Here is a 25,064-nt window from a genome sequence, read left to right as displayed (position 1 = left end):
TAAATCTGCTATGATTAAATGGGCACAGGATGTTGGACACAACATTATGTTTGAAGACTGGGAAAGGTTATGGAACACCGGAATGAAATTCACGGCAAGTACGGCCTTGAAGGAAAACATTATGAAAATGATATACCGGTGGTACATGACCCCAGTCAAGTTAGCTAAGATACACCACCTGTCTGACAATAAATGTTGGAAGTGTAAGGAAGCAGAGGGGACTTTCTTTCACCTCTGGTGGACATGCCCAAGGGTTAAGGCTTTCTGGGAAATGATTTATAATGAGTTGAAAAAGATATTTAGGTATACCTTTCCCAAGAAACCAGAGGCCTTCCTGTTGGGCATGGTAGACCAGAAAGTGTCAAAGAAGGACAGAACTTTGTTTATGTATGCTAGTACAGCAGCAAGAATACTTATCGCAAAGAACTGGAAGACACAAGATTTACCCACGCTGGAGGAATGGCAGACGCAGTTGATGGACTACATGGAGATAGCTGAACTGACCGGCAGAATCCGAGATTTGGATGTAGAAACAACTGAGGCGGACTGGAAAAAGTTTAAAGACTACTTGCAAAAGTATTATAAACTGTATGAATCTTAAGATTGTGCATGATTTCGAAATGATACGCTTTAGCAATTATGATTAAGTAAATAGTAAACTAAGTGATAAAAGAGAAAAGGAGATAATATGAACTGAACATGTTACGTTTATTTTAAAGGTATAAAAACTGTGACACAATATATTGAATTTAGATACATAACATGTAAAAGTTACAATAAGGTATGACATAAGGTAACAAATTGCTGACATTGTTAATATAAAGAACGCAGAATCGGAAGGGGTGGGGAAGTCCAAATTGGGATTTTTGTTAAAAAAAAAAAAAAATGGTTTCTTGTAAATTCCTTATCTGCTTGCAATGTATAAAAGTTGGAAAGAAACGTAATAAAAAATATTATAAAAAAATAAAAAAAAAAAAGATAAAAGGCAAAGGAAGATCAATACTTGAGATTGTTGAGATTAATTGGGACTTTATAATGGATTTCTTCCCCCCTTCTTTTTCCATTGGGACTTCCAATAGCTCCAGCAGGCAGCCCATCCTGAATGCGGATTTAGTGCTGCCAAATATGTGAAGTCAAAACTTGAAGAGATTCATATTTTTCTGCATTAAGATGATTAATATTTCAAAACTGCAGACCTGCCAAGATAAATGCGGCCCAATATGCACACTCACCTGCACACACACTGAGCTTTCTTTACCAATAAAAGAAAAATCAGTAGCTATTGTTCTCACTGGGGGGGGGGGAATCTAGTGGTCAGGTCATTGTTAAAAGTGTGTTTATTTTTCTTGCAGAAAGTGCTGTAAGCTCTCATAAATTGCTTTCTGTAGAGTAAGAAATTAGAGAAAATTGGGAGGCTACAGTGTGACCTCAATTGGCAGCCATTCAATAAGTTGTCAGAGAAGCTTCAGGAAGAGGATAGCAAGCAGCTCTCCTGGACAGTGTTGTTTCCTTGCATTCCATCTTGTCATCTGATCTCAGACATCTCAAGTTGGGGAATCTGGCAATTTTCTCTATAGAGGAATGCTGAGTTTTAGTTGCTCCCCTGTGGGTGGCCAGATGGGGCAGTTCAGGTATCAACTCAGCAGTGCTTAGAACCAGGCAATTTGAAAAGCACCATAGACAGTAGAGTCTGCAGCGAAATAAGCACTCCAGCATAAGTTTGCAATAACATTCTTTTTATTGCTAAAAGAGATATAGCATAAATATCTAAAGGTAAATATAACAGTTTTATACTTTTAATTTATTCCCCCCATTTATAGTTAACCCTATGTTGTAAGCATCCCAGAAGCATTCAGTTAAAAAAAACCCCAACAGAATATGCATAAGAAAATAAATATACACAACGTCCCCTGCTTCCAGTTAAAAAAAGCCAGTCACAGGACGGGAACCGTTCCTTAGCCATATTGCTAGTGAGCCTGGCATATTTTCCGTTTTAATATGACTTTGATATCTCCGCCAGATAGGGGGCTTTTCTTCTTCACATTCCAGTGTCACAGAAGAGAAGTGCTGTCTGCATTTCATCCTCAGCTTTGGGTTTTCAGTGTCTGTAACACTTTCTGGGTCGTTTACAAATTTTGGCTTGGAAGTGTTTATTTCACTCATTTTCCAAAAATATTTTTCACCCAGAACCAGAGTTCCGCTTAACAGCTGCGAAGCTGCAGCAAGAAACCCAATATAGATGGCCATTCCAGCATGTTGTTCTGTGGGAATCGGAGACACTCCCAAAACCCCCGGAAGCGGAATTCCTTCGTTTCTTAATACAGAATGAAAATTCCATGAAATGGAAATCAGTACACAAGTACCTGCTGCCAACTCTATCCTTCCTCCAATTGAAAAGAAGGTATCAATGAAATTCTCGTCTTTTCCCGGCTCAAAGATGTTGCATAGAGCAAAGGCCATCCAAAGAACAGTCACCGCATTGGCCACTGAGGCCATTGGCATCAAGTCCTGGGCCACAATGATTTCAGCTGGCAGAGACTCCTCATTGTTCAATGGTATACATATCATGTTGGTTTTCTTCATAGTAACTCTTCTGGCAGAACAGGCACCCCAGATGCCAATGCCCACAATGCCCTGCTGGTTGCTGCCCATGATTTTGTCTACTTGCCACACTCTCCAGTCAAGGTTGGCAGATGTGGAGCAGATGCTCATTAGGCAGCCCAGGACAGCCAGGAGAAAGGCAGCTAGTTGCACGCAGGACACCCTGCACAAGAGGCGGACTGGGAAGGACCCAACATGCGCCTGGGGTGGAAGATCCGCTTTAGTGCTGGGAAGGCTGGCGATAGAAGGCATGCTGGAGAAAAAGACAGACAAAAGATAACCGTTAGATACTTAGGCACAGTATCATATGGACATCTCCTAAAGTTTGAGCAAATAGTGATGTGCAGCTAAAACAATGCCATCATTCTAGGGCAAATTCTGCATTTCCCACCTTGAGACGTAGGAATGGAGAAGTCTGCTGTACCTGCAATCATAAGTGCCAGGAATCAGACTTCCCCAGGGGTGAAGAAATTGCACAACTGCACAACCCCTTTTGTTCTAGGGACCCCCTCCATGCAGATAATTGGGCTCTTGTCTAGTCCACTCCTCCTCTGCATTCCTATGCTCCCCTCCCTTCCCTCTCCATTGGTAAAATGTCAGGCATGATCCCACCAAAGTTATGCATTCTACCCTTGAAAGAAAGTTGGTGCAACAGACCAATACAGCTCCTGTTCAGGAAAGAATCCTTTCTGGCTTTAGTCCTCATTCTCTCCCTCTCCCTCTCCCTCTCCCTCTCTCTCTCTCTCTCTCTCTCTCTCTCTCTCTCTCTCTCTCTCTCCCTCTCCCTCCCTCCCTCTCTCTCTCTCTCTCTCTCTCTCTCTCTCACACACACACACACACACAGACACAGTGAAAAGCCTACCAAGTGGCTCTCAGACAGGACAAAAGGAAATAAAAGTCAATTTGTTCCTATCTGAGAAAACACTGCTATGTTGGTGGGGAACTGAGGAGCGCTGCATATATGCACCTGCGTGAATCAGTTCTTCAACCAGACTTTTTCCAGAGCGAGGGCTTTTTCCAGGTCTTTCTCTTCCAGCGTCTGATCTAGGAGAGGACCTGAAAAGAGTGAAGCTGGTCTGAGCACCGTAGAAACTGCTCCTTGGAGTTCTGAGGCAGTTAGAATGCAGCTTGCTTTGAACGCTCAGAAGAACACAAATCATAACTCCAGGGTACTGGTCGTTTGGAACATTTGGCAACTGCTTGGAGGCAGTTTGCATCTGAATACCAGTGTGATTCTGCAACTTTTAAAAGACACTTTTTTGTTAGATGTAAGCTTATGCAAAGATTGGATACAGAATGTGGAAATAAACACCCCCGCTGCCAGTTCCAAAGGAATGAGCGAGCAAGATTTGAAATAAACCAGTGGTCAGCAACCTTTTTTAGCCGTCGGCCGGTCCACCATCACTCAGACCATGTGATGGGCCGGACTATATTTTGAAAAGAAAAGAAAATTAATGAATTTCTATGCCCCAGAAATAACCCAGAGATACATTTTACATAAAAGCACACATTCTACTCATGTAAAAACACCAGGCAGCCCCCACAAATAACCCAGATTTGAATTTTAAATAAAAGTACAAATTCTACTCATGTAAAAACACACTGATTCCTGGATCGTCCGCAGTCTGGATTGAGAAGGCGATTGGGCCGCATCTGGATCCCGGGCCTCAGGTTGCCTACTCCGGTTAAGGTCATATTGAATCGCTTCAGGCATTCAAAGATGGCTATCATATTATCAGTTGGAGAGTTGACAGGGTTTTTTGTTTTGTTGGACCCACATTTTCTATTGAATTGATATTACCATGCTCCATTTGGGAGGGTTTTGCTTGTGATGCAATTTTAATGGTTTTGCCTTTTTTCATAATTATGTGTTTTATTGCTGTAACACTTATGGTGGGACCTTATAATGAAGACTGGGCAAGAAATCTTATAGGTAGATGGATCAATAGTCAGTCTAGCAAAACCAAATGTGTGTTTGCGTGGGGAACATAATGGATAAGAGCAATCCAAACTATAGGGAGCTGTTGTAGTATATGACAGGGTAAATGCTGCTGCTGTAACTTACCTCTGTTTCAAACTCCATTGAGGAATGGGGCTACTGCTGGCCGGGCCAACTTGAGCCTGACAGAGAGAAAACAACTATTACACCACTCATTTTGTGAGTGTATCTTCCACTAGGTTACCAGGTCATGTGCCTGAGCTGAGCAGAGTTTGAAATAGGGGCAAGTTCCCCCCTCCCCATTTCCATCTTCACTTTCCCAGAGCACCTCTTTTGGGGGACTTACCCAAGCCTTAGTCTTATGCCACATGAATGTGTTTCATCCCCTTTCAAAGACATCTAAGAGGATGGCCACCCAAGCAGCTTCTGACATCCATGTAGTTATCCCAGCCCGTTCCTCATCTTTAAAATGGGGCTATTGATAATGAATAAGATGAAAGACTTCTAAAGTATCTAGTACAATGAAAACTGCTACTTAAACGATTTTGAGGATATGTTGCACTCCAGAGTCACTAGCTAGATCAGAAACTTCACATTTCTCAGGAACTTTGGGACAGATGCAGTCTTGATGCAGCACCTTCTTAATCTATGAGTTTCTGCTAAAGCTGCCAGTATAGACTCTTCAGGTTGAATCAGTTGATCAGATTTATCACCTCAGAGGACAAATCAGATAAGGGGCTGTCTCTCTAAGGACCTCTTCAGTGAAGATTGATGCAAACAGTTCATTTAGTTCTTCTCCAAAATCATTATCCTTCTCAATTGATCCTATTCCCATTCTGCGTTTTGGAGGGACTCAACGGATTCTTTGGCCCACTCCCCACTTCCAGCACATTCATTCCCATTATTATCAGCTTTCCAATCTTGAGCCACACAGGCACTTTCATTTCATCCTGCTCTTGTCTTGCTATCACTTAACATTAAACTCCCTCCACAATTGCTGGTGTAATCCAGCCTGGCAGTTTTTAGATTCTTATAATTTCCTAAGATTCTGCAAGAAAAGATACACTTTCCTGGCGTTTTGTTGTTGGAAATGAGAGCTATTGCTGACCTTCTCCTGAGTCAGTTTTGGGTGTAAAATTTGTGGACTTGTAGAAAAACCACCCTCATGCAAGAAGTAAACTTTTCTGGCTCTAATCAAAATTCAAACTGGAGACAAATGCCCAGTTTCCCTTACCCACCCAAGCTCCCTCTGCTAAATTCAGGCTCTGGAGTTATTACATGCTAGCTGACACATACGCAGAAGAGACAGGGAAGGTTTGTCTCCTTCCACCTCCTCTTCCATCTTCCTGACATTGGGGGGAGGGAGCACTTTTTGTACCTCAACTCACTGCTAACCTGGGAGTTAGAGATGCAAGAATACATGTTTCCCCTCTCTGTGTGCCCACTCCTGCCATTGCTCACCAGATAATAGAAGGGAATGACTTTGGGCTGGCCTAGGGGTGGCAAAAATGGGAGGTGGCATTTCCTTAAGCCTGGGAAAGTTTAATGACTTTTTCTCATGGGTTGTCACATGAGAAACATGAATAATGTCTGAATTAACCCTAAGAGCTCACCATTCTCTTTTGGAATGTTTGAAAGTATTGGATTGGATTGGATAACAAATCTCTCTCGTCTCCCCCCCCCCACGCCCAATTCCTTTCCTTTGAATGATATGAATTCTACCAGGGTGCCAACTTGAATAAAATATTGGGGGGGGGGAGGTAAACTGCAATCCGCATAATCAGTCACATGATGCAGTGCAAGTGCAACATTTGAATGGCAATGCCCACAAACTGGCTCCTATGAATTCCACACTGCAATCCTCTTTCTACCTTCATCTCCATGCAGTGAGTGAATGTAGACCCAGCTCCTGACCTTTGCATGTTAAGTTGAAGGTGGGAATGGGCTCTGTGCGCATACAGTGATGCAACACACACACTCGCCTTCCATTGAACTTGTGGCAGTCAGGTGGGGAGAGCCGATTGGTGTGATTCTGCTCTTCCTGCAGTGCATTCACTCAATGCAAGGAGTCAAGAGTTGAGTTCGGTTGTAGGCCATGTGGAAACACCATAACAATTTTGAAGAAGGGTACATGGAGGTTTATTTGAAATGCCTCACATATTGAAAGCATGCATATGGAGAAGCTGCATGGCTTGAGCACCTACTTACTGTATTTTTCGCTCCACACGACACACCTGACCATAAGACACACCTAGTTTTGAGAGGAGGAACACAAGAAAAAAATATTATAACGAAACAGTGGATGTATGATTTTTGTGGGTCCTGAGGGTCCATGTGGATCCGTGCTTTGTAACCATGGTTTTGCGCCATTGCAGCCCACGCAACAGTGGGTGCGTGATTTGGGGTGACCCAATGTAAAAATCCTGAGGATCCATGGGCTTTTACCTCCCCTCTCCCAGGCAGCCTCCGCTAGCATGCTTATCTCTCTTCCGATCCCACCGATCAGCTCTTTCCTTTCAACACTCCCTTCCCCTTAGTGTCTTTTCCTTAGCTGGAGCAGTTTTTTGCTGCTCCTTTTCTTCTAATTTCTCTCCTTATTGCTTTAGTCTTCCTGGTCCCCCCCCCCTTTGCAAGTTTGCTGTCTTTACCTCCCCCCTCCCAGGCAGCCTCCTTTATCTCTAGCGTCCCTTATCTCTCTCCCCGATCGGCAAACGATCAGCGGCTTTGTTTCAATGCCCACTTCCCTCTTTCAAAAAAAAAAAATAAAAATGCACAGAGATTTCCCCTTACTTTTTAGGAAGAAAAAAGTGTCTCTTATGGAGCAAAAAATATGGTATATACACACCAGCCTTTGAGCCACAGCTGTGCATTCAGTGACCAAGAGAAAGGGTTTAAAGGGCTTAATTCTGTATACATGTACATGTAGCTCCTCCATGTGCACATCAGGAGGCGTTTTAACATGTGAGGAATTCTACACAACAACACTGGTTTGCAGGGACCCTTTTCATCATCACCAAACATGCAGCAGGTGGCATGTGTAACCGGTAGGAGCTCTGGGGCATGTATTACAAGTTTAATGGAACCCGCCTCATCTAAAATCTTGAAGGATCTAATCATGTTAACAGTACAGTCATACCTTGGGTTGAATGTGCTTCAGGTTGAGCGCTTTCGGGTTGCGCTCCAAGGCAACCCAGAAGAAACGGAGTGCGTTACTTCCGGGTTTCACAGCTCGCGCATGCGCAGACACTCAAAATGACGTCACGCGCATGCGCGGATGCGGCAAAACGCGACCCACGCACACGCAGACGCACCGTCGCATCTTATGTTCCATTCAGGATGCGAACAGGGCTCTGGAACAGATCCCATTCGCATCCCGAGGTACCACTGTAATTGGGAGAATCATAGTAATAGAATCATGGAGTTACACTTATCATTGCATTCTGATTGTTTTTATTTTCTCTATACACATACATATGTCATTGATAATTTATTGTTTTGATGCAGTTACATTCTTAATCTAAGCATATTAGCATGTCTTTTTTCGAGCATATAATCATCAAAGCATTGCCATTTTAGTTTTTGATTTGACTGCTGTCGTATGGATGCTGTTAATTTAGCCAATTTTAAATATTCATTTAATTTGAGAATCCATTCCTCCTTGGTAGGTAGTTCTTTAGCTTTCCATATAGATGCGATTACTATCCTAGCTGTGGTGGTCGCATATAAGGAAATTCTCTTTAAAAAAAAAAAGAAAAAGAAAATTTTGCTTGTCTGTTTTCAACACCACAGTAGACATGCTTCCCCACAGGATGCTCCTGCGAGAGCCAGCGCTTTGATCTGTATTCCATTCTGGTTCTGTACTTCTCCCTAGAAGCAGGGACCACAGCAGACTGAAAAACAGCACACATCTGACTGTACGTGGGGTAGTGCCCACCATTCCCAATCCCCCTGCAAAAAAGTGCTGTCTAGGTGCCTGTGTTGAACAAACAAATAGAAGTTTATATAACCTATTGGAAATTTAGACCAATATTATATCAAGGGTGAGCTATAGAGTTTCCACACAAGAGGGCTCCAGAGGCACATTGTTTAATGAACACTTTGTGCTTTATTGGAAGTTGGAGACATAAATTGTAAACCTCTTGCTTCAAACGGCTAAGAAGAATTCAGGGCCAAGCTAGATAAGCAGCAGCAAAACATTCACACACCACGCATACTCATCTGTCTAAAAGCAACTGTGAATTTGATCAGAGTAACTGTTGGGGACAGTCATTTTTTCCTGATGTGGCAGCTGCTTCCCTGCTCACCACCCTGCTAGATTCCTTAAAACATCATATTATATTTGAATACAGGAGTGGGGAGCTGGGGGCACTGTTACGCAGCAGTTCCACTCCTTCCTCCTGGGTCAGGTCCAGAAAGTGGTGTTGGGAGGTGAGTGTTCGGAACCCGGGACTCTCACTTCTGGGGTGTCTCAAGGTTCTGTTCTCTCCCCCATGGTTTTTAATATCTATATGAAGCTTTTGGGAGAGATCATCAGGAGCTTTGTGCTGGGTGTTCACCAGTATGCGGATGATATCCAGCTCTACCTCTCATTTAAATCGGAACCAGAGAAGGTGGCGAATGGGCGGGGTATAAATGATAAATTATTATTATAATAATTATAATGGAGCCAGTTGGATGATGGATGGCAGTTAATTGATTGAGGTTGAATCCGAACAAGATAGAAGTAGTGTTCTTGGGGAAAGGGTGTGGGTAGGTGTGGGGTCCTGAATGGGGTAACTGTGCCCCTGAAAGTCCAGGTGGGCAGCTTGGGAGTCATTCTGGACTCACAGCTGTCCATGGAGGTGCAGGTCAATTCTGTGACCAGGGCAGCTGTCTACCAGCGCTATATGGTATGCAGGCTGAGACCCTACCTCCCTGCAGACTGTCTTGCCAGAGTGGTGCATGCTCTAGTTATCTCCCGCTTGGACTACTGCAATGTGCTCTACGTGGGGCTACCTTTGAAGGTAATAATAATAATACCCCGCCCATCTGGCTGGGTTTCCCCAGCCACTCTGCGCAGCTCCCAACAGAATATTAAAAACACAATAAAAGATCAAATAATAAAAACTTCCTTAAACAGGGCTGCCTTCAGATGTCTTCTAAAAGTCAGATAGTTGTTTATCTCCTTGACACCTGATGGGAGGGCGTTCCACAGGGCGGGTGCCACTACCGAGAAGGTCCTCTGCCTGCTTCCCTGTAACCTCACTTCTCGTAGTGAGGGAACCACCAGAAGGCCCTCGGCGCTGGACCTCAGTGTCTGGGCAGAACAATGGGGGTGGAGACGCTCCTTCAGGTCTACTGGGCCAAGGCCGTTTAGGGCCTTCAAGGTCAGCACCAACATTTTGAATTGTGCTCAGAAACATACTGGGAGCCAATGTAGGTCTTTCAGGACCGGTGTTATATGGTCTCGGCGGCCACTCCCAGTCACCAGGGATTGACAGTGTCTCCTTTAAAGCACGTGAATTCTCACAAAGAATCTTGAGAACTGTAGCTGACTCTTTACAAAGCTACAATTCTCAGCACCATTGACAAACAACAGTTTCCAAGATTCTTTGAGGGAAGCCATGACTGGTAAAGCGGACAGAGTGCTTTCAATCTATGGCATAGATGAGGCCACAGTTTCAGAGTAGCCAAACAGGGCTAATGTAAATGGAATAATGTGGTGGCTATTATTCTCTCACCATTTGAGATGAATTTTATGAAAGATGGATTGTTTAATGTCGAAAAGGTTGTTGGTTGGCATTCTGGGTAATTCCTTTGACATATTTATGGACATATTATTTATAGAGATCTATACAGGGTTTGTATTGTTCCTTGGTTCTAGATATTATTGGGCAATTTAACAGTCTGGGGAGAAGGGAAACACTCTTGATTGATGACATTGAAAGTTAAGGATGTCAGCAAGTCCTTCAAGAAATGGTCCCCAAGCACCTGTTCACTGTAACTTATGTCTTCAGCACACAGCACTTTGATTAAAACCTCTCATCACAGTAAATCAATTGCATCAACGAAAGATGGGAAACTCCCTCCCAAACAAGAGGGACAAATCAATTATTCTCCCTTTTTGCATATTCAGATTCCATCTACATATTCACAGCAATATTATTCTGTGGAGATAATTAAAATACTGGAGGTAGTGGGAGCCGGGTGGCCACTTATGCATCACCAAAAGAGGGAAGATGCATCATTAAATAAGAGGGCACAGATTCTTGCATCTCCAGTTTAAAAAGAAAGAGATGCAAATTAATAAATAATTAACTGGATTCAGAAAATCTAAGTTACTACCAGTCAGTTGCTAATCTCCCCTTCCTGCCAAGTTGGGATTCAAGGTGGCTTACAACATTTAAAAACATCAGTTATAAAATAATAAATAATAAAAACAAACTACTTAAAATCAATACTTTAAATGCATCACAATATATCTAAAACCAGCAATTAAAATATAATTTGTACTGAAAGCAGCCCAGTCATCAGCATCATTTGCATCTTCATTTCCCAATGCAAATATTCTCCATATGTTTGACACAGTCAGGCTGAAAGAGAGTAGGGGGCTCAAAGTCACCTTTGCACAAAAACTAAAAGGGGGAGCAGAAAGAGCCAAAAATATAAACAGAAAGGGCCAAAAATATAAACAGTCCAATCCTGTATGCTTATGCTGCAAAGACTTGTTGAGTTCAATGGTTTACTCTCAAGTAAGCGTGCAAACCCCTTCATGGATCACTGCCTTGCCGTGGCGAAGGGGCTTGAAGAACTCAGAGAAGCTATGAACTACGCTGAGCAGGGCACACAAGATGAACAGGTCATAGTGGAGAGTTTTGACCAAACGTGATCCACCTGGAGGAGGAACCGGCAAGCCACTCCAGTATCCTTGCCAAGAAAACTCCATGGACAAAGACAACAGGCATATAAAAGTTATGACGCTGGAAGATGAGCCCCTCAGGTCGGAAGGCGTCCAACATGCTACTGGGGAAGAGCGGAGGGCAAGTACAAGTAGATCCAGAGCTGATGAAGCGGCTGGGCCAAAGCCGAAAGAACGCTCAGTTGCGGATATGCCTGGAAGCGAAAGGAAAGTCCAATGCTGTAAAGAAAAATATTGCATAGGAACCTGGAATGTAAGAACCATGAACCTGGGTAAGTTGGAGGTGGTCAAAAATGAGATGGCAAGAATAAATATTGACATCCTGGGCATCAGTGAACTAAAATGGACGGGAATGGGCGAATTCAGTTCGGATGACCATCACATCTACTACTGAGGGCAAGAAACCAGTAAAAGAAATGGAGTGGCCCTCATAGTCAACAAAAGAGTCGCGAAAGCTGTACTGGGATGCAATCTCAAAAATGATAGAATGATCTCGATACGAATCCAAGGCAGACCTTTTAACATCACAGTAAAGACTCTCCTCCCTGGAAGAGAGGGGAGTGGTTGTGGGCGGGAGCCCGAGCTCCGCCCCTGGCCGGGGGCCTTAGCTTGGGCTCGCCTGCGGACAAGTTTAAAGAAATGGGCCGATGGAAATCCAATGCTTATAAAGGGTATATCCGCTAGTATATCCTCCGCTATGTTGAATCTACTTACCCATTTTCCCCTTTTCCTTTCGTCCTCAGCTGTTCCCAGGTGAAGTGTGTGGATTTGTGGCCACAGTATAGTCCATTGGGCCCGCGTTCGGGCGGTCAGCTGCGGCCTTACCCATCATTTTGGTTTGCTACCTGGGATGCGAGTTTCCTGGTTTTCGAGACGCGGCATGCGTTGGGAAGAGCTTATACCATTGCGGATTGACAGAGTAGCCACGTTTGGCCCTCCTGACATCCTTATCATTCACTTGTGAGAGAATGACCTTGCTAATAGGAGAAGCGTGGACTTGTTGTGGAATATAAAGAGAGACTTGGAGGCGATCGCGGCCTGGTGCCCCAGAACAATGGTGTTCTGGTCCTCCTTCTTGGCGCGGTGCGCAGAGCTGTATGGCCATTGAAAAAACCAGGAAACTCTTGAACCGGGCGGTAGCCCGTTGTGTACGCTTTATGTATGGCCAAGTCATTTATCATGACCGTATCCGGATCGGCGAACAAGCCATGTACCGGAATGACTGAGTTCATCTCACAGACATTGGGAATGACATCTGGTTGGACAGCGTCATTAGTAGCATTAGGGATTGGTTGCTGCTGTGAGGGTATTGGCGGCGAGCCCCTTTGCGGCTCGGGTGGCGGTTAGGCATTGGATTCATGTGTGTCAAGGGCTAGGTGTGGCCATCGCCTATGCTATCTACCGTGGGTTATTCCGTTAAAGGAATCTGGCGGTCATGTATTCCGTCCGATGCCTGCTTGGCGGGAGGCCATGGCACGACCCTCGGTGACATCAGGGGTGAGCCTATAGTTGGATTAGCATCAACAGGCTCCACCTACTGTTGAATAAACCCACCTCCTATAGTCATCCAATGCCTAAGCCAATACCTTTTCACTGCTGTAATCAATAAAGTTGTGGCCTTTTCTTGCCCATTAACCTTATATCACGTGTCCTTGTGTGTTTATTTCACATAGCGGGGGTCGGGCCCTCGATCCACAATCCAAGTTTATTCACCAACCACTGGTGCTGAAGAAACTGAAATTGACCAATTCTATGAAGACTTACAACACCTTATAGAAGTGACACCAAAGAAGGATGTTCTCCTCATTATAGGGGATTGGAATGCTAAAGTAGGGAGGCAAGAGTTAAAAGGAACAACTGGCAAGTTTGGCCTTGGAGATCAAAACGAAGCAGGGCAAAGGCTAATAGAGTTCTGTCAAGAGAACAAGCTGGTCATCACAAACACGCTTTTCCAACAACACAAGAGACGACTCTACACATGGACATCACCAGATGGGCAGCATCGAAATCAGATTGATTATATTCTCTGCAGCCAAAGATGGAGAAGCTCTATACAGTCAGCAAAAACAAGACCTGGAGCTGACTGTGGCTCAGATCATCAGCTTCTTATAGCAAAATTCAAGCTTAAACTGAAGAAAGTAGGAAAAACCACTGGGCTGGTAAGATACAATCTAAGTCAAATCCCTTATGAATACACAGTGGAAGTGAGGAACAGGTTTGAGGATTTAGATTTGGTGGACAGAGTGCCTGAAGAACTATGGATGGAGGCTCGTAACATTGTACAGGAGGCAGCAACAAAAACCATCCCAATGAAAAGGAAATGCAAGAAAGCAAAGTGGCTGTCCAACGAGGCCTTACAAATAGCGGAGGAGAGAAGGCAAGCAAAATGCGAGGGAGATAGTGAAAGATACAGGAAATTGAATGCAGATTTCCAAAGAATAGCAAGGAGAGACAAGAAGGCATTCTTAAACGAGCAATGCAAACAAATAGAAGAAAACAACAGAATGGGAAGAACCAGAGATCTGTTCAAGAAAATTGGAGATATGAAAGGAACATTTCGTACAAAGATTACCATAATAAAGGACAAAAGTGGTAAGGACCTAACAGAAGCAGAAGACATCAAGAAGAGGTGGCAAGAATACACAGAGGAATTATACCAGAAAGATATGGATGTCTCGTACACCCCAGGTAGTGTGGTTGCTGACCTCGAGCCAGACATCCTGGAGAGTGAAGTCAAATGGGCCTTAGAAAGCACTGCAAATAACAAGGCCAGTGGAAGTGATGGTATGCCAGCTGAACTATTTAAAATTTTAAAAGATGATGCTGTTAAGGTGCTACACTCAATATGCCAGCAAATTTGGAAAACTCAGCAGTGGCCAGAAGATTGGAGAAGATCAGTCTACATCCCAGTCCCAAAGAAGGGCAGTGCCAAAGAATGCTCCAACTACCGCACAATTGCACTCATTTCACACGCTAGCAAGGTTATGCTTAAAATTCTACAAGGAAGGCTCAAGCAGTATGTGGACCGAGAACTCCCAGAAGTGCAAGCTGGATTTAGAAGAGGCAGAGGAGCCAGAGACCAAATTGCAAACATGCGCTGGATTATGGAGAAAGCTAGAGAGTTCCAGAAAGACATCTACTTCTGCTTCATTGACTATGCAAAAGCCTTTGACTGTGTCGACCACAGCAAACTATGGCAAGTTCTTAAAGAAATGGGAGTGCCTGATCACCTTATCTGTCTCCTGAGAAATCTCTATGTGGGACAAGAAGCTACAGTTAGAACTGGATATGGAACAACTAATTGGTTCAAAATTGGGAAAGGAGTACGACGAGGCTGTATTTTGTCTCCCTGCTTATTTAATTTATATGCAGAATACATCATGCGAAAGGCTGGGCTGGATGAATCCCAAGCTGGAATTAAGATTGCCGGAAGAAATATCAACAACCTCAGATATGCAGATGACACAACCTTGATGGCAGAAAGTGAGGAGGAATTAAAGAACCTTTTAATGAGGGTGAAAGAGGAGAGCGCAAAATATGGTCTGAAGCTCAACATCAAAAAAACGAAGATCATGGCCACTGGTCCCATCACCTCCTGGCAAATAGAAGGGGAAGAAATGGAGGCAGTGAGAGATTTTACTTTCTTGGGCTCCATGATCACTGCAGATGGTGACAGCAGCCACAAAATTAAAAGACGCCTGCTTCTTGGGAGAAGGGCAATGACAGGCCTAGAAAGCATCTTGAGAAGTAGAGACGTCACCTTGCCAACAAAGGTCCGTATAGTTAAAGCCATGGTTTTCCCAGTAGTGATGTATGGAAGTGAGAGCTGGACCATAAAGAAGGCTGATCGCCGAAAAATTGATGCTTTTAAATTATGGTGCTGGAGGAGACTCTTGAGAGTCCCATGGACTGCAAGAAGATCAAACCTCTCCATTCTGAAGGAAATCAGGCCTGAGTGCTCACTGGAAGGACAGATCGTGAAGCTGAGGCTCCAGTACTTTGGCCACCTCATGAGAAGAGAAGACTCCCTGGAGAAGACACTGATGCTGGGAAAGATGGAGGGCACAAGGAGAAGGGGGCGACAGAGGACGAGATGGTTGGATAGTGTTTTCGAGGTTACCAGCATGAGTTTGACCAAACTGCGGGAAGTAGTGGAGGACAGAGGTGCCTGGCGTGCTCTGGTCCATGGGGTCACGAAGAGTCGGACACGACTAAACGACTAAACAACAACAACAACAAGCATGCAAAAGATTTGGAGTGCAGCCATCAAGCCCAGCCCTGTACATTTGCCTGTGAGCAAAACCTTTACTCCAGAGTGAGTTACTTCAATGTAAATCTGCATATGTGATTGGGGATGGGCTTTAATAACCAAATAAATGGTGGTGGATGAGAAATAAAAACAAAATAGAAACATCAATTTGTTTAAGTGTGTGCTTGCGCAAACAAGCACCCTTGGGAACTGTGGTGGTGATAGAGGAGGCATAGCAAGAATTCCTGGTGGAATCAAAGAGAAAAAAGAAGTAGCAGTGGCACAGTTGAAGTTGAAGTCACTGATGCTGCTGCTTCTTGAAGGTTTCCTGGTGAGGGTGCCTTTTAAGCCAGGAAGGGAAGGAATAGCACAGAGCCGGAAGATCTTTCTACAGAAGTGTAAGCTGAGAGAGGAGGGGCTTGCCTGGCTTTGGGCAGGAGGGCTCTGCAGGGTCCTAGGCTTTGAGAAGGAACCCTCACATCTTCCCAGATGCCACTGCTGCAGCCCCCACAATCCAGGTGCCCAGGATGAAGACAGAACCCTGCGGTGCCTGTAGAGAAAGAAGGACTGCCATGGCCAAAAACGTCCCCCACCCCCTGCCAAGGCAGTTTTCTATTCCTGTGGTCTTTTTAGACTCTTAAAGTTTACAAACTTGTGTCCCCCCCAAAAAATGTGCTCCTAAAGTCCATGCTCTTGGGGCAATCTCCCTGGCTGCACCCCCCACAACACACTCCTGGTGCTAAAAAGTTTGGTCAAGTAACCAGCCCTGCATTATTTCTCTCCCAGTCTATCTATTGCTGATGGATGATGTGGTGGCCTTATATCAAGTGAGACCACTGGTAGGTCCAGTTTAGCATAGCCCACCCTGACTGGAAGCAGATCTCCAGGGCTGAGGTGTGGGGCATTCCTGGCCCTCCCCGGGGATGCTGAGGACTGAACCTGGGACATTCTGCATCCAAATAGATGTGGTACCACTGAGCTAAGGCCTTCTTGTGGCTGGTTCTTGGGGAGTACTTGGGTTTTCATAGAACTTTGAATGTTTCCAAGGAGTGGATTGGTGAAGGGGAAGAAGAGAAGCTGGGCTTCTGGCTTTAGTATGGCTACAGTGATATGGACTGCTATAATGATATAGGTCCTAAGAAGTTGAGAGCCACACAACCCTGAATTGACTCCTCCATCTACTTTTGAGCTTTCTGCATTGCAGCTCCCTGCATGTTTCCATTTCCCCCTCAAGACCCTTGAGGACTAGATGCTTTCTTTGTCTTTTAAAGAAAAGACAGTTGAACTTATACGGTGATTAGATTCTGCATTGTGCAGCAGCATACACATGATCCTGGGTGTTGTGTGAGTCACCAAGGAGATGATGAGCATTTTGACTGCACAGTTTTTAACACCCCCTGCTGTCTCTCATTAAACCTCTGTAGACATAACAAATTTGCACTCTGACTCAGCCTAGCAATGCCTTGCTCCCTTTATGATAAAGTGGTGCTCTACCTTCTGCTGGGAACTTACGTGCATCCTCTTTGTGCACACCTGTCCTCGTGAGTGAGTCTCTTGACTTGCCACGCTGAATGCTAATGACAGCTGTGCCTTGGTAAAAAGGGGGCCTCTTCATTACTTCATGCTGTCAGTGCTTTGTTGGTAGCTATGGAAATGGCACCTTCTGCTCCTCCATTCGTTCCCTTTCATATTTGAGCACTGGAAATAGAACCTTGGGGGTAAACACAGCTGATGAACAGACATGTCGCTGAAGATGCAGACTGCAATATTTCTTCAGCCTCCTGCAAGGAGGAAATGCTGCGGCTGCCATTCGCAGGTGGAGAATTCTGAAGTGGTGGGGAAGGGGAAATGAGGTAGGGAGGACCAAGGGCCGCAGCTTGGCAGACGAGCCCATGCTTTGCACACATACAGTGCCAGGTCAGCTAGAGTGGGTCCTAAAATATGTATGTCTCACACTTGATGGATCAGTGGTCTGATTCAGGAGGGCAGCTTCCATGTGTTGCAGTGAATGTTAGTTTTACATATTTGTGTAATTATTTCATGTGTTTATATTTACTTATGAAAGTAGAATGGGGTATTGGGTTGTTTTTGTTTTGATTGTGCATTTCATGTTTTTATGTTGTGATTTTATCCTGTGAACTGCCCTGAGACCTGTGGGTATAGGGAGGTATACAAATTTAATAAACAACAGTAATAATGTAAACTGCCCCCCCAAAAAAGGGTCTCTGGCACCACTTCCCCCATTAAAGCCAGTTGAGGGGATGAAAGGTATTCAGTTTATTGAGAGATGCATCAATCAAGGCACAGGGTGATTTTCACAAAGCCTGTGTGCCAAGTGTTGGGGGAAGCAGATACTTCTAAAACATTGCAAAAATACCTGGGCTTGTGCCCGATCCCTATAAGCTTCCCTAATTGGTTAGAGTCCTGCATGGACAAAACATGCTAAGCTCTCATTGGTCTTCTCCCCATTTTGTGGGGATTCTTGTGTTTTTTCCTTCCTTGCATTTGCAGTTTCATATATGATTTTGGCAAAACCTCTAGCTTCCTGTTATGCCTTATAGTTTACATTACCTAAGTACTTTCCAGACCCTAAAGGTCACATTTACAGTATTTTGCTAAGCTGGTAGATTCTTATCTCTATTACTGGAACTATCTGCAAACTAATGCAAGCATAGCAAGGCTTCTGTTATACCATAAGGGAAGGGGGCAGTTACAGAACTTCGTAATAGAAACATCCTGGTGATAATGATTGTACACTCATGTCCACCTAGCCCTGAATCCGTTGTGGGCTGGCTATCATTAACAATAAAGATTTATATACTGTCAACTCTTTCAATATAACAAGGATATATATAGCGATATATACAATAAAACGTAAAGCACCATGAGAATGGTACAAAATGATCTTTAAAATGGCTGATCAAAAAGCTTAAACGGTTGCAGAGGGCCTACTAAAGTTATTCAGGCCTAACTGCTAACTGCTGAGTCACTCTGACATGTGACTTAGCAGCCATTTTTTCTGTGTGTTCTCTGTCAGATTTCAGTCAGAGTCAGTCTGCCTCAGTTGTGAGCAGTATGTAATCCCAGTCAAATTGTTTGGAACCATGTTGTTTATGAAGAAGTTTATTTTAACTCAGAGCTTGCAGAGCAGCAGCTGAAGAAGGAGCAAAAAGGGTTTTCTCGTGTGTGTGTTTCTTTGTGGCTGATTAGCTGCTCTCCCTGTGCAAAGGTCAGGGGGGCAGGGTTTCTGTTGAGGCAGGGGATTAGCTGTGGCGCGCGCAGTTTGATCCATCTTTTAGATTTAGGGGAGCTAGTCTCAAACGTTTGCTGGGGGAGACCTAGGTTTTTTGGGGGGGGAGTTATTTGTCCTGTCTTCATGCTTCTTATGATGGAGGACCGCTTCATGCTTCTTATGACGGTAGCCACCCCCAACGACACGTTCTCAAGATGGAGGGTGAGGGAACAGCTGCAGTCGCCTGCGGTTCCTGCGCAATGTTTGCCATCTTGCCAAAGGTTGCAGGCAGCTTTACCTGCAGCAATTGCATGTTGATTGCCCTCTTAAAAGACAAAGTCCAGCAACTGGGGGAACGTGTAGCTACGCTCCAAAGAATTAGAGAGCTGGAGCTCTTCTTGGAAGCAACAGAGCACACCGTCTCCACCAAGGAGGAGACAGGGGACTCCCCTGAGAAGGAGGCTAGTTCACCAGCACAGGAGCCAGATATATGGAGAAACGTGACTCAAAGAAGTAGGAGGCCCAGGGTTCGCTCTGATTGTTTAGAAATACACAATCGCTTTGAGGTCCTCTCCCCTAGCGTGGAAGACGAAGAACAGACTCCATTTGAGGATCTCTCCCTCATTACAGTCGATCAGGTATATGAAGGCGAGCAGCAAAGTCAGTCCTCAGGAAATGTGCAGGCGACCTTGGAACGGACAGCTCACGGAAGAACCCCAACCAAACCTAAGAGGAGGCGTGTAGTGGTGATAGGGGATTCCCTACTGAGGGGAACAGAAGCAGTGATCTGTGGGCCTGACAAGATGTCTCGGGAAGTGTGCTGTCTCCCCGGGGCTAAGATCCAAGATGTAACTGAACGACTGCAAGGAATCATAAAACCCACTGACAAATACCCCTTCCTCTTGGTTCATGTGGGAACCAATGACACTGCAAGCAATAGCCTCCAGAAGATCAAAAGAGACTACGAGGCTCTGGGCAGGAAATTGAAGCAATTAAATGCACAAATTGTCATCTCATCTGTCCTCCCAGTTGAACGACGTGGCCCAGGGAGAGAGGGAAAAATAGTGGAAGTGAACAGCTGGCTTCGCAAATGGTGTAAACAGGAACGGTTTGGATTCTTAGATCACGGACTGCAGTTTCTTGAAGATGGACTTCTGGCAAGCGATGGGTTGCACCTCACAACGGTTGGGAGGAATGTTTTTGCAAAAAATCTCAGAAACCTCATCAGGAGGGCTTTAAACTGACTAATGTGGGGGAGGGAGACAGTGCTCCTGAAGGTAGGAGTCTATCAATTGATGAAGATGATCATCCAAATGTCATAGACCAAATGGAGCAAACAGCACGCAGACCTAGTGGTGGGAGGAATGATTAATGGACTTCAATGTCTGTACACTAATGCGCAAAGCATGGGAAATAAACAAGATGAGCTTGAGCTCTTGGTACAGCAAACTAAATATGACATAATAGGCATCACTGAAACCTGGTGGGATAAGTCCCACGATTGGAATGTAATAATGGAGGGATACAATCTATTTCAGAGAAACAGACCAGACAAGAAAGGAGGAGGAGTGGCATTATATGTCAGGGATGTGTATACCTGTGAAGAGATCCAAGATTTAGAACCTCAAAGCCAAAGTGAGAGCATTTGGGTCAAAATTAAGGGAGAGAAGAATAACAGTGACCTCATTGTGGCAGTTTACTATAGATCCCCAAGCCAAACGGAGGATATAGATGATGCCTTCCTGGAACAGATGGCCAAGCATGCAAAAGGAAGGGAGATAGTAGTAATGGGGGACTTCAATTACCCGGATATTTGTTGGATGTCAAACTCAGCCAAGAGCATAAGGTCAAACAGATTCCTCACTGGCCTTGCAGACAACTTCATTGTCCAGAAAGTGGGAGAAGCAACAAGAGGAACAGCCATTTTAGATCTGGTCCTAACCAATGTTGATGACCTGGTTAGTGGGGTAGAAGTGGAAGGATCATTAGGCGCGAGTGATCATGCTCTTCTGAAGTTTACTATACAGCGGAAAGGAGCAGCCAAGCATACTAGGACTCAATTTCTTGACTTTAAGAAAGCCGACTTCATAAAACTTAGGGAAGTGCTGGGTGAGATCCCATGGACAGTAATACTAAAAGGAAAGGAAGTTCGTGATGGCTGGGAGTTTGTTAAGAGGGAGATAGTAAAAGCACAACTTCAGGCAATACCAATGAGACGGAAACATGGAAGGTGCCTAAAGAAGCCAGGGTGGCTATCTAAAGAACTTTTAACTGAGTTAAGATTAAAAAAGGATATGTACAGAAAATGGAAAAGGGGGGAAACCACCAAAGAGGAATTCAAACAAATAGCCAGCACGTGTAGACACAAAGTCAGAAAAGCTAAAGCACAGAATGAACTCAGGCTTGCTAGAGAGGTTAAAAGCAACAAAAAAGGCTTTTATGGGTATGTTCGTAGCAAAAGGAAGAACAAAGAAACAGTGGGGTCACTCAGAGGAGAAGATGGTGAAATGCAAACAGGGGACACAGAAAGGGCTGAACTCCTCAATGCCTTCTTTGCCTCAGTCTTCTCCGATAAAGAAAACAATGCCCGACCTGAAGAATTTGGAGCAAATGATTCAGCAGAGGAAACACAGCCCAGAATAACTAAGGAGATAGTACAAGAATACTTGGCTAGTTTAGATGTATTCAAGTCTCCAGGGCCAGATGAACTGCATCCAAGAGTATTAAAAGAACTGGCGGATGTGATCTCAGAACCACTGGCAGTCATCTTTGAGAATTCCTGGAGAACAGGCGAAGTCCCGGCAGACTGGAGGAGGGCAAATGTTGTCCCTATTTTCAAAAAGGGGAAAAGAGAGGACCCAAATAATTACCGCCCAGTCAGTCTGACATCAATACCAGGGAAGATTCTGGAGCAGATCATTAAGCAAACAGTCTGTGAGCACCTAGAAAGGAATGCTGTGATCACCAATAGTCAGCATAGATTTCTGAAAAATAAGTCATGTCAGACGAACCTGATCTCGTTTTTTGACAGAATTACAAGCCTGGTAGATGAAGGGAACGCAGTGGATGTAGCCTACCTTGATTTCAGCAAGGCATTTGACAAGGTGCCCCATGATATTCTTGTAAAGAAGCTGGTAAAATGCGGTCTTGACTATGCTACCACTCAGTGGATTTGTAACTGGCTGACTGACCGAACCCAAAGGGTGCTCATCAATGGTTCCTCTTCATCCTGGAGAAGAGTGACTAGTGGGGTGCCACAGGGTTCTGTCTTGGGCCCGGTCTTATTCAACATCTTTATCAACGACTTGGATGATGGACTCAAGGGCATCCTGATCAAATTTGCAGATGACACCAAACTGGGAGGGGTGGCTAACACCCCAGAGGACAGGATCACACTTCAAAACGACCTTGACAGATTAGAGAACTGGGCCAAAACAAACAAGATGAATTTTAACAGGGAGAAATGTAAAGTATTGCACTTGGGCAAAAAAAAAATGAGAGGCACAAATACAAGATGGGTGACACCTGGCTTGAGAGCACTACATGTGAAAAGGATCTAGGAGTCTTGGTTGACCACAAACTTGACATGAGCCAACAGTGTGACGCGGCAGCTAAAAAAGCCAATGCAATTCTGGGCTGCATCAATAGGAGTATAGCATCTAGATCAAGGGAAGTAATAGTGCCACTGTATTCTGCTCTGGTCAGACCTCACCTGGAGTACTGTGTCCAGTTCTGGGCACCACAGTTCAAGAAGGACACTGACAAACTGGAACGTGTGCAGAAGAGGGCAACCAAAATGGTCAAAGGCCTGGAAACGATGCCTTATGAGGAACGGCTAAGGGAGCTGGGCATGTTTAGCCTGGAGAAGAGGAGGTTAAGGGGTGTTATGATAGCCATGTTCAAATATATAAAAGGATGTCACATAGAGGAGGGAGAAAGGTTGTTTTCTGCTGCTCCAGAGAAGCGGACACGGAGCAATGGATCCAAACTACAAGATAGAAGATTCCACCTAAGCATTAGGAAGAACTTCCTGACAGTAAGAGCTGTTCGACAGTGGAATTTGCTGCCAAGGAGTGTGGTGGAGTCTCCTTCTTTGGAGGTCTTTAAGCAGAGGCTTGACAACCATATGTCAGGAGTGCTCTGATGGTGTTTCCTGCTTGGCAGGGGGTTGGACTCGATGGCCCTTGTGGTCTCTTCCAACTCTATGATTCTATGATTCTAAGAGCTTATTCTTTAAAATTCTGCATTATTAATTTATGCTGCGCGTCAGACTGTTGGTGGAGACAATTGCCAGCTCATAATTCCAGTGCTCAAAAGCCTGCAGTGGTTATCCAATATGCTACCAGGCCAGAGTCAAGGTGCTTGCATTAATTTGCAAGGCCCTTAACAACTTGGGTGCAGGATATCTCAGGGACCACCTGATCCCTTATATCCCTCCTTGATCATGAAGGTCTTCCAGGGAGCCACTGTTAGTGGTCCCCCAGGGCTCGGGTGGATGGCTCTGACCCACCAGGAGCTGTTCATTTAGTATTGCAGGCCTAATTTTGTGTAACTCCCTTTCAGTTGGGATCAAATAGGCCCTCTCTCTGTTGAACTTCCAGCACTTATTGAGGACTGTTTTTTAAAAAAAATTCAGAAGGTTTTAAATATTGAGTTCTGATTTTACATTTTAAATTCATTTTTACCCTTATTGTACAGTGGTACCTCGGGTTACATACGCTTCAGGTTACATACGCTTCAGGTTACAGACTCCGCTAACCCAGAAATAGTGCTTCAGGTTAAGAACTTTGCTTCAGGATGAGAACAGAAATCGTGCTCCGGCAGCGCAACAGCAGCAGGAGGCCCTATTAGCTAAAGTGGTGCTTCAGGTTAAGAACAGTTTCAGGTTAAGTACGAACCTCCAGAACGAATTAAGTACTTAACCCAAGGTACCACTGTATTGGGTTTCCTGTACACCAGTGCTTCGTAAGCTATCTGATGTGGTATGCTGTCAACCCCCCCTCTAATGTGCCAGGAACTGGTAGAGCCATTGGGGACCAGTGGCCAATGGCTTGTGGACTGCCACCAGCCCATGGACCACCACTTTGAGTAGCCCTGCTGCAGCCCACTGGGAGATGGCCTTGATTAAGCAGAATACAAACTGTTGAAACATACAAACAAAATAAATAAAAAAACATCCTCATCTTGACTGTATGGCTTTTAATTGAGAAACTGGCTGAGTTACTAGCATGAATCTCAGTTTGGGCCAAGACACCATTTCCCCCAAACCACCCCCACCTGCCTCACAACTGGTGTGAAATAACCCAATGAATATAAGCAAGCCTATCCAGACATGTAAATTTTATGTATATTTTAGTATGTGGGTGTACTTTATTTAAAAACAACATCCCTGCTGTATATCATTTATAGTTTGAATTTTTAATGGCAGACTTAAGGTATATTTTATATTTTATGTAAGCTGCTGAGAGGTCAGGTGTTGGATATGTGGAAATATGGCAGCCAACTTACTGGCACTGCTGGTGCAACACTCTTCTTTAGCGGCAATCAGAGCACTTGTTTAAATATTGAATTATCTGTTCAGCAGCTTACCACACAGTCAATTATCTCTCGTTATAGGCCTTTTGTTTTCAGCCATCATTGTTTGGCTCTTCTTTAATTTCTCTCTGGAGCAATTAGACACTCAGTGTTTTCGAGTTCTGTGGCTGCTGGATTCTTGCCCATCCTGCTTTCTGCGGGAACATTTAATTGGGCAAGACGTTCACTTCCGCAGATTTCATTGTGCTCCTGATGGCTTTGGAAGGCCACTTGTCCCTTAAGAGCTGCCTTGGTCAAAGGGTAGGCCATTTGGTCAGAAAACTTCAGATTCCATCCAAATGCACACTATCCAACCAGTGCTCTTTTTCTAGAAAAGAGATGCCAGAATTCACCATGAACGCCTCCCTTCTTCTCATACACCTGAGAGGAGCCAGAACTGAGTTCCAATGAGTTCTGGCTGAAAAAAAGCTCAGAGTCCAAATCAGCCACAAGTTTCCAAATTATCTTCAAGGGCAGCCCCATAGAGCATATTGCAGTAAGGTAGTCAGTTAGTCAAATAAATTGAAACCCATACCATTTTTTACTCTAGATCACTGGTTGGGAACTTCAA

At 44.5% G+C, this 25,064-nt stretch overlaps 1 protein-coding gene across 2 annotated transcripts; it reads right to left on the bottom strand.

Moving 5' to 3' along the window:
- Window positions 1–1,729: 1,729 nt before the first annotated feature.
- Window positions 1,730–17,871, bottom strand: LOC128403074 (claudin-2-like). Of its 2 annotated transcripts, none has more exons than XM_053367694.1 (2): window positions 17,200–17,871; window positions 1,730–2,854 (listed from the first exon to the last, which is right to left on the bottom strand). In XM_053367694.1, the coding sequence occupies exon 2, from the start codon at window positions 2,851–2,853 to the stop codon at window positions 1,921–1,923; it is 933 nt and encodes a 310-aa protein (XP_053223669.1). In that variant the 5' UTR covers window position 2,854; window positions 17,200–17,871; the 3' UTR covers window positions 1,730–1,920. The 2 variants fall into 2 exon arrangements, with proteins under 2 accessions (XP_053223669.1, XP_053223668.1); XM_053367693.1 differs by lacking the exon at window positions 17,200–17,871 and adding an exon at window positions 3,569–4,199.
- Window positions 17,872–25,064: the final 7,193 nt, after the last annotated feature.

The sequence above is a fragment of the Podarcis raffonei genome, chromosome 15, assembly GCF_027172205.1.
Source record: "Podarcis raffonei isolate rPodRaf1 chromosome 15, rPodRaf1.pri, whole genome shotgun sequence".
NCBI lineage: Eukaryota > Metazoa > Chordata > Lepidosauria > Squamata > Lacertidae > Podarcis > Podarcis raffonei.
This window is presented reverse-complemented; position numbering and strand designations above follow the sequence as displayed.

Coding starts and splice junctions, on each gene's coding strand:
- LOC128403074 (XM_053367694.1), bottom strand. CDS start 2,853: ATGCCTTCTATCGCCAGCCTTCCCAGCACTAAAGCGGATCTTCCACCC.